Here is a 12,459-nt window from a genome sequence, read left to right as displayed (position 1 = left end):
GACATTTTATCTCTCTAAAAATGTTTATTTATCCCTCTAAAATATCTCCCTATCTCTCTCTAGATCTCAAGCATTCCCTACTTTGAATTCCTTGCATTATTCTAACTTTCATTATCTAGCTCTCTGGCTACTTTTTCATTCTCGCCCTCTCTCTTACACTCAACTCTTTTATTCATGCACTCTCTCCCTCTCTCTCACTCTTTCTCTTACACACTCTTATTCTCTCCCTCTCTCACTATTTTCACTTTCATGCTCACTTCACTCTCTCTCCCCCTCTATTTTCACACTCTCACTCTCTCATGCATTTTCTCTTATCTCTTCCTTTCTCTCTTACTTTCTTCTTCGCTTTCTCACTCACTCTCACTATTCTTTTTACTTAGGTTGAGAAATAGAACCTGCTTAGAATCAACGGAGTTGAGTAAAGAGGAAGCATTCTTGGGTATTATGTAGTTTTATGATCTTTAATTTGCAGTATGATTTACACTTTCAGTATAAAATAAATGATTTACATTATAAGGATAATCTGACTATGAAGAGCACCAAAAATTATTCACACTTCTGGTGAACTTTCAGCAGAATCCCTATAAATGGGAGCATCATATTTGTAATTTGACTAACCATAGTTTCTAGTATTCCCTTAAATAGTTCCTAAAATTGACACAGACACTTATAGTGCAGGGACGCGGTCTGGACGGTAATTTTGTCCCGTCCACAAAAAAATCATCCTGTCCAGGAGTTCAGACAATTGACGGGACGAAGAATCGTCTGCCTCTCCCTGGACGGGACAATTTTTTCGTCCATGGACGAAACAACCATCCTCTCCGCGACCTTGGACGGAGGACGGGATGGTTTTCGTCCTGCTGGAGTCATGTATCAGTCCGAGAGCTCCAGCTGGAAATTGACACGTGTTGTGCCACATTCAATTCTGAGTGGCCTAACACACTGTTTCATCCCAGACGTGGGAGGGGATGAGAATGTCTTGGACTGAACGGGACGTGGGACGGAACGGGACGGGATCAGTCCGGTTATCAGATGGAACGGGAGGTGGACGAAAAGATTTGGGATGAGACAAACTCTGGAGGGGACGATTCGGACGAACTTCTAAAAATTGGGACGTAGACTGGGACGATCTTCGTCCCGCCCCATCCTTCGTCCACGTCCTGGACGATCGTGCACTACATAGAAACTGTTCAGTTTACTTAATGGGAGAAAGAGCAAACTTCTGGTCTAGGTTTTAAATTGTTCCCAAGTGAACATATCCAGTTAAATAGTTTAAGTGAGGTTTTTGGCCTGCAGAAGAGTTCATGGTAGGGAACGCTACGTCCGGGATGTGACGGAATGGATGATGAAACGTGACGGATGGTGACATGACAAAACTTTGATCACGTCACCGTCCCGTCACGCGCCCCAGCATATGCAAAAAAAACCGTCACGTTATCGTCACCATCCTCCAAAGTGTCCCGTCACGTCCCCGTCACGGTGACGGCGTCACTGTCACTGGTGACGTGAATAAAACCCTACTTGAACGGAGGGGTATATCTCCAATTATTTATAGGCGGCGTCGGTTTGCGCGCGCAAAAGAAACAGGGACTTCTGTTCAAAACACCAGGAAATCGAAATGGCCACATTACATGGCAAAATCTCAGCCTATAATGCCAGGAAGATTTAAAAACAATGTTTTTATCTGTATTTTCTGTCAGTTTTAACTTTTCAAAAATTCCGTCTCGACTGTCATCCGTGACAGCCGTTCCGTCAGGTCACGCATCCTGGGTACCCCCGTCACGACCACTTCGTCATCCGTCACCGTAACCGTCTCGGACCCCTAATCCGTCATCGTCATCGTCCCGTCATCCGTTACGAGGACGCGTGCCGATCCCTACTACTTAATGGTCGTTCCGGTCATCTCGTCTCGTCCAAGAGGAAGAAATCGAGATGCAGTCCATGGCGAAGGTGGGCATCGCCGGCAGCAGCTTCCGCCGCAGGAGCGACGCTTCTTCGACTGCTGCCGCTGGCCTGAAACGCGGAGCCAGCGGAGCTCTATTCATCTCCTCCGGCATACCCACGCTCGACGGTATCTTTCTGCATTGAGTATAAACTATGGTAGATTGAATGTTCTCAGTGATTTCTGATTCTAATGGTGGTGTTCTCAGCGGTTTTTGCTTCTAATGGTGGTGTTCTTAGCGATTTCTGCTTCTAACGGTGGTATTTTTTGCGGTTTCTGCCTCTAATGGTGGTATTCTTAGCGATTTCGGCTTGTAATGGTGGTGTTCTCAGTGTTTTCTGCTTCTATTGGTGGTATTCTTAGCGATTTCTGCTTCTAACGGTGATGTTCTTAGCGATTTCTGCTTCTAATGGTGGGGTTCTCAGCGATTTTTGCTTCTAACGGTGGTAGTCTATGCGATTTCCGCTTCTAATGGTGGTGTTCTCAGCGATTTCTGCTTCTAATGGTGGTGTTCTCAGCGATTTCTGCTTCTAATGGTGGTATTCTCAGCGATTTCTGCTTCTAATGGTGGTGTTCTCAGCGATTTCTGCTTCTAATGGTGGTATTCTTAGCGATTTCTGCTTCTAATGTTGGTGTTCTCAGCGATTCTGGGCGGAGGTCTTCACGTGGGTAGTCTGGTGATGATTGTAGAGGACGCCGAGGCTCCCCATCATCTTCTTCTGCTCAGAAACTTCATGGGTCAGGCTCTAATCCACTCCCAACCGCTTCTTTTCGCCAGCGCCGCTGTTGATCCTCGAGATTTTCTTGGCACTTTGCCTGCCCCTATGTCATCCCCGTCCTCGGCGGAGGAACATTTACAACCACAGGTGGATTTTTTCCTTCGGTTTCTGTTTCTGCTTCTATTTTTTCGTTGTGAGATTTGGGTCCGTCGTACGGAGAGAAATCAAAAGAGATGGAATGAGTAGATGCCGATCACGAGGATGAATTTTGGATGAGAATGACGTTTTCGTAAGTTTATAGGAAAAAGACCTCTCCTATTCTCCTCTCTGGGTCTGACGCTGAGTTTACAGAGGGATCTGAGAATCGCTTGGCAGTACAGGAAGTATTTTGGTGGAGAAAAAGGTGATCTACAGCCGACAAATGGAGGTACATGAATTTTTAATCATAATTCTAGAATTTGAAAAATCCCCACTGTGATTGTCAGAGACATTTCTGCTTTTATTTTGCAGCTCTTAGTTGTTCTGGAATGTGGTATCCCAGTGTAATTAATTCATTATATTCCTTGTTCCAAGAACAGCTAGGACTATGTTCTCTATTTTTTCTTCTGTGCAGAAATTTTTTGTCATCCATTTCCTTGAGTTGTTATCACCTACAAGACTCAAAAGATAATTCTTGTAGTAGTCATTTATCAGAGGCAAAGGACTGAATGGATCTTGTGGGATTCATGAAAGTTGCTCCAGGTTCTTTTGCAAATCACTAATAAATTATCGAACCCTTATATTATGGAAAGATAGACATTGAAGAGAAGCTGAACAGATTTATGATTTGTTATGTCTCCCGATTATCATATCAGATTAGTCATCATGAAATACTAAGGTTTAATGTGATTCATACTGTCTCAAAGAATCAAGCCAGTTTGATTTTTCAAAGAATCAGGTCAATTCTGTTTCTTGCCTGACATGAATCATGCTTTCAAGAAGTCTGTTTATGACTAAATATTTCGTTTTTTCCTTTTTTTCTATTAAATTATGTTGTTTATCTCGGTCCAAATGTTTCTCAAAGTTTTCTGACCGTTGATCAAATTTTTAACTTTCTTCGAAAAGAGTTACAAGAAGTGTATATTCCTGGGATACTGGAAAGATATGCTTAAACAGTTTTTCTCAAGAACATCTTGAAAGACACTTATACATGTTAGTACCATCACAGATTCACTGACATTTATACATCTAGTTGTTTTATCACGATTTTTGTTCGTTTTTTCATCATGTAGTTTATTTTCATTGGATTGTGTTGCAATACTCCAAGAGAAAAACAGTTTTATAGTAAGTAGTCTTGAATAATTGTGACTTTATAGCCGTGAGAAACTTGAAATTCTTGGTATTTTTACTGATCTTTGTTGTTACATACACTTCTATAATGTTTAGGAAAATGAAATCTTTTCATTCTCAATTTTACTGTTATTTATGGTTAAAGGGATCTCGTTTGACAGACATCAAAGATTTCTCCTGTGAATTTGACTTGAGAAAGTCTTTGGACAAGCGCTTCCTCGTGGGAGAGCATATTGGCACAACCAAAGTTCAGGATCATCCAAATCTTGGATCTCTCTTTGACCATTGTTCTGCATTTCTATCTCGACAACCAAAGTATGTTTCCTCTATCATGTGCATATCTAGTTAAATAAATTGCTTTTTCATAACGGATTATCATTCCTCTGGAACCCTCCTTTTATAATGCCATAATTATATTCTAATTGTTATCAGAGACCCGTGACGTTGAAATAATCTCATTTTGGTTTAATACGATTTATAACTGTGTTTGATGATGACAACATAGATCATCATTGTCATCCGTAGATTGACTGACGATGGTGATCTTTCATCTTGCTGTACATGAATTGTGATGATGATTTGATACTGACAGGTATCGTTAACTTCAAGTTTCACCCATCAATCTATAACTTCAGAATTCCATCAATCTATATTTCTCAAAAAAAAAGGGAATTCCATCAATCTAGAGTTCAATGTCGGAGTAGATGGATCAAGAGAAACTTCAATTTCGTAGCCAGAGTCGGGGGATACGAGCAAGGGTTGGAAAGGGAAACAAATAAGAAGGACCGGACAATAAGTGGAACTAGCTTATGTCAAATATGTGTCAGTCACCCCTCTGTCAATTAATTTGTTAAGCATGTGCTGGTGTATGAATAATCATAATCGTAACCAACCCTATAATTTTAAAGATTCTGCCTTAAAAATGAGATTTAAAGCCATGAATGCTGCCTTATACAAGGGATCCTCATATGCTTTCATGATGTCCCGTCTGAAATTTGTTTCTGCTGTTCTTCTTCATCTTCTTGGAGCATGTAAATGCTCTCCTTTTTGTTGCGCATTTATGCCCAGGCATGTACACCTCGTTATAGCTGTAACACAACCCTTTTTCTTTCCTCTGTAAGCACTCTTCTGGTGATAGACGTGACAACCTTTTCATCCCTGGGCGAAATGCCAGACCCATTTGCCGATATGATATCAAGGTGGTGGTAGGAATAGATAGGAATACCAATTAGGACTAACCTTTGGCAAATTAAGTTGTCAGTCACCCCTCATAGATTGATACCTTAATCTTGTGCTGATAAATGACCCCCATAATTTCAGAGAGCCATGTGATCGTAAGGGTGGTGACTTAGGAGCAATATTCAGTCCCGAGAAGGCTCTGTTTTAAGGGTAGGCCTCATCTAATTGCATGAGATCCTCGACTTTTATTGGTTATTGTTGTTGTTGTTCTTCTCCTTCTTACTGAAGCATGTAGATGTTCACCTTTTTCTTACATTTATGCCCTGGCGTGTAAATTTCATTACAGCCGTAGCACAGCCCTTTCTCCTTCCTCTACAAGAACTCTTCTGGAGATAGTGTCAGACTTTTCTTCCCTGGGTTAGATGCCTGTTCCTCCATGTCAGTTTGCGCTGTCGATTTGGCTTTTGGATCTGTACTCATATGTTGTCCACCTGCATACTTAAGAGGATTTGTCCGTTGAATATAATTCTGGGAATGATTGACAGTGCTTACAAAGGTGTGTAGATCTTAAAGAACGATCAATATCATTCCATGAGGAAATGAGTAGAAGCTGTCAAACAAATCTCGGTACAGGGTACTGTCACGAGAGAACAATGCGTGTGTGATAGGATCCCCGACCCTCGTTGGGGGCATTCTCATCCTTTGATCATTAAGGGCATCTAGGCCCCTTTTCTCCCATGTTTCCTTTAAATAGCACAGCCCTCCTTCTAGGAGGACAGACTGGAAGTTGTTTTCTTAAGTGACTGTGGTCTTCCCTCCCCCCTCGTCTCTTCTTATATTCATGCTCCATCTCCCTCTACGATCCCCGTCCTCGTGATCGCTTCTACATCACCGCGTCTTCAGGCGGCTCTTCCTCGGCCGATCCGTACCCCCTCTTCTCAGCCTCCTCTCGGATCATTCCCGTTTAGCCTCTCCTACACCGGGAACGTCTACCTTGCCTCACCCTCTACCCTCCTTCCGATACGAACCTAGATCCAGGTTTGTATCAGTGTGATAGAGAGGGAGAGATGAGATGAGAAATGCGATGGAGATGACAAGGAGATAGGACGAGAAATCTGGAAGATGAGCTCCCTTCCCTGGATCGCAGGCTGGCTCCTGCTCCCCAGCCTCCAGTTGCAGTCTGCAACTGATTTTTGAGAACTGAATCTTCGATGCCCTTCCTCTGGCCTCTCCCTTTATTTATATCTTCCGAGTCTTCTTATTGGATAAGTCTTCTTTTCCTTCTTTGGTAATTCTTGGAAAAGAAGCAACTCATATCACAAACCTTCCTGCAGATCAGTTATCCAAAGGCTCGAGGTGACTCTCTGCTTCTATAGAATAATCCATGATTTCTTGAATTCTGGAAGTTTATACTTGTTCAATTCAGCTCAGATGTTGTGTTTTAATCCCCAGAGATAAGCAGTCTGATGTACGTTGGCGGGTAGATGAGATAGCTATGCAGCTAGGTCTTCAAACTCATCTATAATCTGAGACAACCAGTTTTTCAGAAATTCAGAAATTCTTCACTTAATGACTTAGATGAGAGTTTATATCTGCGGCCAAAATGTTGTCTGAATCCAAAATTCTCCTGTGTAGATAAACCAGCCTTGAGCAGCCCTCCATGAGGAGAAACTCAATGAAGCTTTTCAGAATCTAGTAGTCAGTTTACCTCATAAAATCTTTCCATGCAATTCAGCCTGCTTTGAGCACTGGTTCCATTGAAATATGGTAAGTCTCTTTTTCTGAGTTCAGGCTTGCCCTCTGGAGCTGGTCCTTAGTTGACCGGTATGCGTGCATACCTCCTATTAGGCTCATTAGTCAGTCTGGAGGAAGTCGCTGGTGACTCTTCCACTTTAAAATTAATTGCCTGGAGTTGCCGTTGAATGTTTGAGAGAATTTCTGATGTATTCCCTTTGGCGTTAGATTCCTCCATGTATGGGAAAATGGAATTGTATGAAATAATCAGTGACCTGCAGGAGTGCAGTTTGCAGATCTAATGCTCAGTTCAGAATTACCCCTTCAGATGTCTGAAGTTCGAGTTGAAATGAATCAATTTCGAGAATTGATTTTCTCCAAGATTCGCATCAGGTAAGCCTGCTGTTACCGATTTCTCCCAAGCCGCGTGAAGAAAATTTGTTGATCACCAATCCATAGCGCGACAGTGAGGATTTGATCTGCTCTGATACCTGTTGATACTGACAGGTATCGTTAACCTCAGAGTTTCACCTAATCAGATATCCATCAATGTCGGCGTAGATGGATCGAGAGAGACTTCAATGTTGTGGCCAGGGTCAGGGGAAAAAGGGAAGGGTTCAAAAGGGAAACATATGAGAATGACCAGATTATCCTTCAGCCATAACTGCCGTCTCACAAACAGATTTGTTAGCTGGCAAGCTTTCCTTATTATACTTTCTCTACATGTCTTGTTTCTTGGACCTTATTATACTCTCTTTACATGTTTTTCCATCATTGGCGTTTCTATCTTTTGGCCATTGTGTAATCCCCATACTTCATTGTACGAGGGGTACATGGGAACAGATCTAAAAACATGAACTATAGTTTGTTGGTCCTTGGTTCTCCCGGTTGGTTCTTCCTCTCCCCTCCTGTTGTCTAGAGATTGGCTGGGGAGACGTCTACAAGATTCTTTAAAAAAGATGATCTCCTGCCTTTCTCCTGCCACTGGTTATTTATAGGATCTATGTATCTGAGCTCCCATGCGTGAGATCCTGCACGTGGCCCACTTATCGGTAAAGGAAAGTATCACGAAACCATCATCATTCCTTATCATCTGAATGAGGTTAACAAAGGGAAAATATAATTACCATCCTCATCCTCATCCAAGGGGGGAACTATGAACAATGTTATCCAAGGAAACGTAAATAATGTTGGGCAAAATAAGACTGTAGTTTGCTTTTCAGTAATTTACACACGTTATTGCTGGTTTTCTTAATCTTTCAGTACCTAATTATTCCCAATAAATTTTGCATTCAGGAACGATACCAATATTAGGGGGCCTTGTATTGTCGTACAATCCCTTTGTGCACCGCAGTGTCTCTTCTCCGACTTGGTACATCAATATTTGTGTCTTAACCTTTATGTCAAAAGTTTTTCTTTTGTGTAATTTTGCTTTCTTTGTTAAATTAGTTTGATATTTTTCTCTCCCCTGATATTAAATTTGTAGAAATCTAATCTTACATTTTTTGTTTAGCATTGGGAGATGATCTCCTTTATAAGGTCCCTGAAAGCTGCTCTCCGGGCTTCCAATGGAGTCGCTGTCCTGACTTTTCCTTCATCTGTTCTTCCGCCGGCCTTCTCCGTTCGATGGAAGCATTTGGCTGACACTCTTCTCTCCGTTAGTGCGATCCCTGGTAATTTCCTTTTTCGTCTTTCTTCGTCACATGGACTAGTGACTTTCGTGTTGCTCTCATGCATTAATCTTTTGGGGTTTCGCTTCAGATGAAGACAAAGATCTTTCCCAGCTTCTTTCTGGTTATCAGGAAATGTTAGGCTTTCTTCACGTTCATAAAGTGGCTCAGATTGGTAGCCAGGTGACCCATCATTAACTACCCTGGTTCCCTGACTTAAATTTTAAATTCATTTACATTCTCTAAATATTATTAATTTGGGTTTCACTTGTACTGAATAATTTGGGTTTCACTTAGCATGTCGACTTTTTCAAACACTTATTTTTTAGTATTAAAATATTTAATGAGTAAAGTTGTCTATTGGTCAGGTTCCTGCTGTTTTACAAGCTCGGACCTTTTCTTTGAGGCTACATCGCAGGAGGTCACTAGTTTTAGAGCCACTGAACCAAGCACCAGTAGATGGATCAGACCGAAGTGGAAACAAGGAACTGGAAAGTTGTAATGGATCCTCAAAAACATCACCTATTGATTTTTAATACCTTTTCTTTTTGTATATCCATCTCATCTATATATTATTTTATGTCTGTGGAGAGCTTGTTAATTGCTGCCACTAATATTCCCAGAATTTTGGAGTTTTGCAAAAAGTGATTTCTATTTAAAAGATAGATCGATAGAGAAAGGGGGAGAGAAAGAGGAATATAAGAGTTCAATGATGAGTGAAAGATAGGTTGATGAAAGAGAAAGTGATGAAAAGAGGGATAAATAGTCACGGACAAATAGATATAGATATATAGTTATGGATGCATGGATAGATAGATAGATCGACATGCATAATAATTGTATTATGCATGGCTATACTTCCATGATGGGACAACATTATGGACATGAGCATCCATATGGATATAACCTTAAATTTAGAGCGTTAGATATCCATGTAGAGATAAGTTCCCTCCTAGAGATAATAGATCTACGAACTATGCTTCACAATCAAATGTTCACCATATCTTTACCACTATTCCTAGGCCATTTGCTTTAGGACAAGGGTCTGAGAAATTGAACTAGATATATTTCAGGCCAACTCACAGTCGAAGAAGACCTGGTTTGTGGACAGGGTCTGCAAGACACTTGACTAATTACTGATCTTGGTTGAAATGCATGAAATGCACCAAAGGTAACAGAACCTTGACATAACGACAACATACAGACATTACTTGAATCCACAAGCCTTACCCTGCTTAAAGTAGCAAAGTCCGGAATCCAAGGAACTACCAAGGGGGCTGTGCTTGAGTCCACGAGCACTAGACCACTTTTTAATAAAGAGAACACTCAGAGGAGATGCACATGAATTTCAACAAAACAAATACTTCAATAATAGTCATTCAAGGGTACAGAGGGGCCTTTTATAGGCCGTTTAAGGTGGAGCTTGTCCATATTGACAATACCCAGTAAAGATAACTCAAAACATTGAGAAAGATAACTGTGATAAGATAAAACAGAAAATACTGAGGTTGACAGGCAAGAGAAGGGATTTCTACAGAATCTCGGGAATGTTGAATCTCTCAGAACGTACCGTGTGGCTTAAGAAAGTCCTGACACAACAAAACAAAAGATCTGTTCCTCGGAAAAAGTGGCAGATATATTTTATAAATTCTGGCAGAGGAAAATTATATTAGAGGATTCTCTTAGAAAATAATTGTGAGAGGATTTTGTGATTCCTTAGGTAGTTTTTGCATATTTTGTCAGTTTCCAGAAGTATCTCCCTTTGGGCTTCTAGGTTACATCAAGCGCTCTTCAATACAGTTTGCCCTCGATTTATTTCCTTCTACACCTAAGTACTTTGTTGATATGTTTTGTAAATCTCAATGTCATCTGGAAGTACAATGACATTGGTGTTGTCATTTATATTCTTCATGATCTCTTAGGGACCATACTACTTTGGCTATAATTTTTCATCTCTTTGCACAAGAAGAGCATAACCATATCACCTTCGACAAAAACCTTCTTGTGCCATTTCTTGTTTAGCACCTCCTGTCATTTCTGGCAACTTCAAGCAAGTGCATCGTGGACGTTGTTGTGGGCCGACTGGATGAAGTCAACCATGTTGCTTCCCAGTAAAGGTAATTACATGAGGTCCAAAGGTACCACTGTAGGAAAGCTATAAATAACAAAAAATGTGGAATGACTGTCATAACCAACTATTCATACAGTCATGTCTTTGTTTTGAATGCAGTCTCCCACTCATCCCCTTAACAAAATTAAAACTTGGTAGAATCCGCTTTTCAGGCGCCTGTGTAACCTATTGATGAGTTTTTAGTCGAGATGTGTTTTTGGGGCTCTTTTAAGCTGATGAGATATCTCATGAAAGTCGTTGTGACTACAAGCATTGCCAAATCTTTGCGATAAACCTCTTTAAATGACAATCGATCTTTTGCATGGGATGGTACATTTCTTGAGGCACATTAGCAAATGGTGACCCAAGAAAAAGATCGTTCTAGAAGCTGACAACGTATGTAGAAAAGTACCTAGAGACCACAAAAATCCTCTCACAGATTTTGTCTAACAGGAGTCCTTTGACATATTATTCTTTGACAGATTCTTTTGACATATTCTTCTTCCGCCAGGGTTTTTCAGAATATTTCTGCTATAACTAGTCAAAGGTGCATTTCTTCTGTTTTCTCTTGTTATGATATTTTTGAGCCACAAAATATCATTGGACATATTCTACGGGCTCCAGAGTCTACATAATATCTATGTTCAAGGCTTTCATGCTCCTGAAATTTTGTTTTAATTGTTAGAATTATTTTTCTCAATGGATTGAGTTGTCTTTTCATGGGTACTGTCAATATGAATGACCTGAAGCTTTTGTGGCCTATATAATGCCCCCATGTACCCTTGAAAGATCATTTTTGAAGTATATTGTTTTGTTGAAACTCCTGTTTTTCCCCTTTGACTATTCTCTGTTTTAGAGAGTGTTAAGTGCTTGTGTATAAAAGTACAACCCTCTTGTGGGCTCAAGTTTTTGAGAAGCTAGTTCTGTTGATTATGGATTCGTTTGCTTTAACTAGAGAAAGGATTGTGGATTCAACTAACCTGCATCATATAGAGTTTCTTGTTTTTTGTTATTTTTTGTGGGGAGTGTTTCCTTAGGTTTAAATGTTTCTTTTTGCTTGTTGATTCTAATGTTTCAGAAAAAATACATCCTTGGATTGTCTAAGAAAAAATTTGGGTGCCAAGTGACCTTGGATATTTTCTTTCAAACTTTACTAAGTCATTGTGAGGATAAGTCTTTTTATGACAAATTACTTTTGGAATTACAATTCTGGTTTTTGTTATAGCATGTGAGGGGAGAAATTTATCAGGTTATCGTATGTATTCTGTTTGTTCTTTATGAGTTTTTAGGACTCAGATCATGAGGGACTTCTTTTTGCTGATATTTGTGCCCACACATCCTGCTTTTCATATCCCTATGTTCATTATTTTCATGCAAAACATGAGGGTGTGGAGGTTTCTTGTTCGTCTATCTTATTAGAGGAGACTTATATAACCCACTTCTCACCTCTTGCTTGATTTTTAGGTATTCATGCAACTACATCATACGGAACCTTTTTTTGCAGATTTAAGTGTCTCAATATCATGTTCTTGGCTGGATAGTAATGTCTTTTTGGGGGCTCTTTCTAGCTTAGGAGATATCTAGCGGTGCTCATTACTTGTAGAATAATCACCAATCCTTTCTCTTAAACATCAATTTATAATAAATGACGTCTCGGAAAATGATATAAATAACTCCAAACAAGTCCTCTTCAAGAAGAGAGTATATAATTCCCAACATGTCTCCATTACCTTTTTTGGTGGTTTACAGGAAAAAAGTGGGACAGGAATATCTATT

The 12,459-nt window shown here is 40.2% G+C and overlaps 1 protein-coding gene across 2 annotated transcripts; it reads left to right on the top strand.

Annotated features, from left to right (window-relative positions):
• The first annotated feature begins 1,901 nt into the window (after positions 1-1,901).
• ELO1 (Paxneb protein-like protein) lies at positions 1,902-9,159 on the top strand. Of its 2 annotated transcripts, none has more exons than XM_078581112.1 (8): positions 1,902-2,071; positions 2,585-2,680; positions 2,963-3,088; positions 4,152-4,305; positions 8,200-8,275; positions 8,417-8,576; positions 8,665-8,756; positions 8,942-9,159. In XM_078581112.1, exons 1-8 carry the CDS (start codon positions 1,933-1,935, stop codon positions 9,107-9,109), a joined length of 1,011 nt encoding a protein of 336 aa, XP_078437238.1. In that variant the 5' UTR covers positions 1,902-1,932; the 3' UTR covers positions 9,110-9,159. The 2 variants fall into 2 exon arrangements, with proteins under 2 accessions (XP_078437238.1, XP_078437237.1); XM_078581111.1 differs by having other exon boundaries at positions 2,585-2,808; positions 3,013-3,088.
• Positions 9,160-12,459: the final 3,300 nt, after the last annotated feature.

This window comes from Wolffia australiana, chromosome 9, assembly GCF_029677425.1.
Source record: "Wolffia australiana isolate 7733 chromosome 9, ASM2967742v1".
Classification (NCBI taxonomy): Eukaryota; Viridiplantae; Streptophyta; class Magnoliopsida; order Alismatales; family Araceae; genus Wolffia; species Wolffia australiana.
Note: the sequence above shows the minus strand (reverse complement) of the source record. Positions and strands in the feature narration are given on the sequence as shown.

What these genes read in the sequence shown, in the direction of transcription:
- ELO1 (XM_078581111.1), top strand. Translation starts at nt 1,933, where the DNA reads ATGCAGTCCATGGCGAAGGTGGGCATCGCCGGCAGCAGCTTCCGCCGC. An exon ending in TTTCTATCTCGACAACCAAA is followed by an intron (nt 4,306 to 8,199) that starts GTATGTTTCCTC and finishes TTTTGCATTCAG; the next exon opens with GAACGATACCAATATTAGGG. An exon ending in AGTGTCTCTTCTCCGACTTG is followed by an intron (nt 8,276 to 8,416) that starts GTACATCAATAT and finishes TTTTTTGTTTAG; the next exon opens with CATTGGGAGATGATCTCCTT.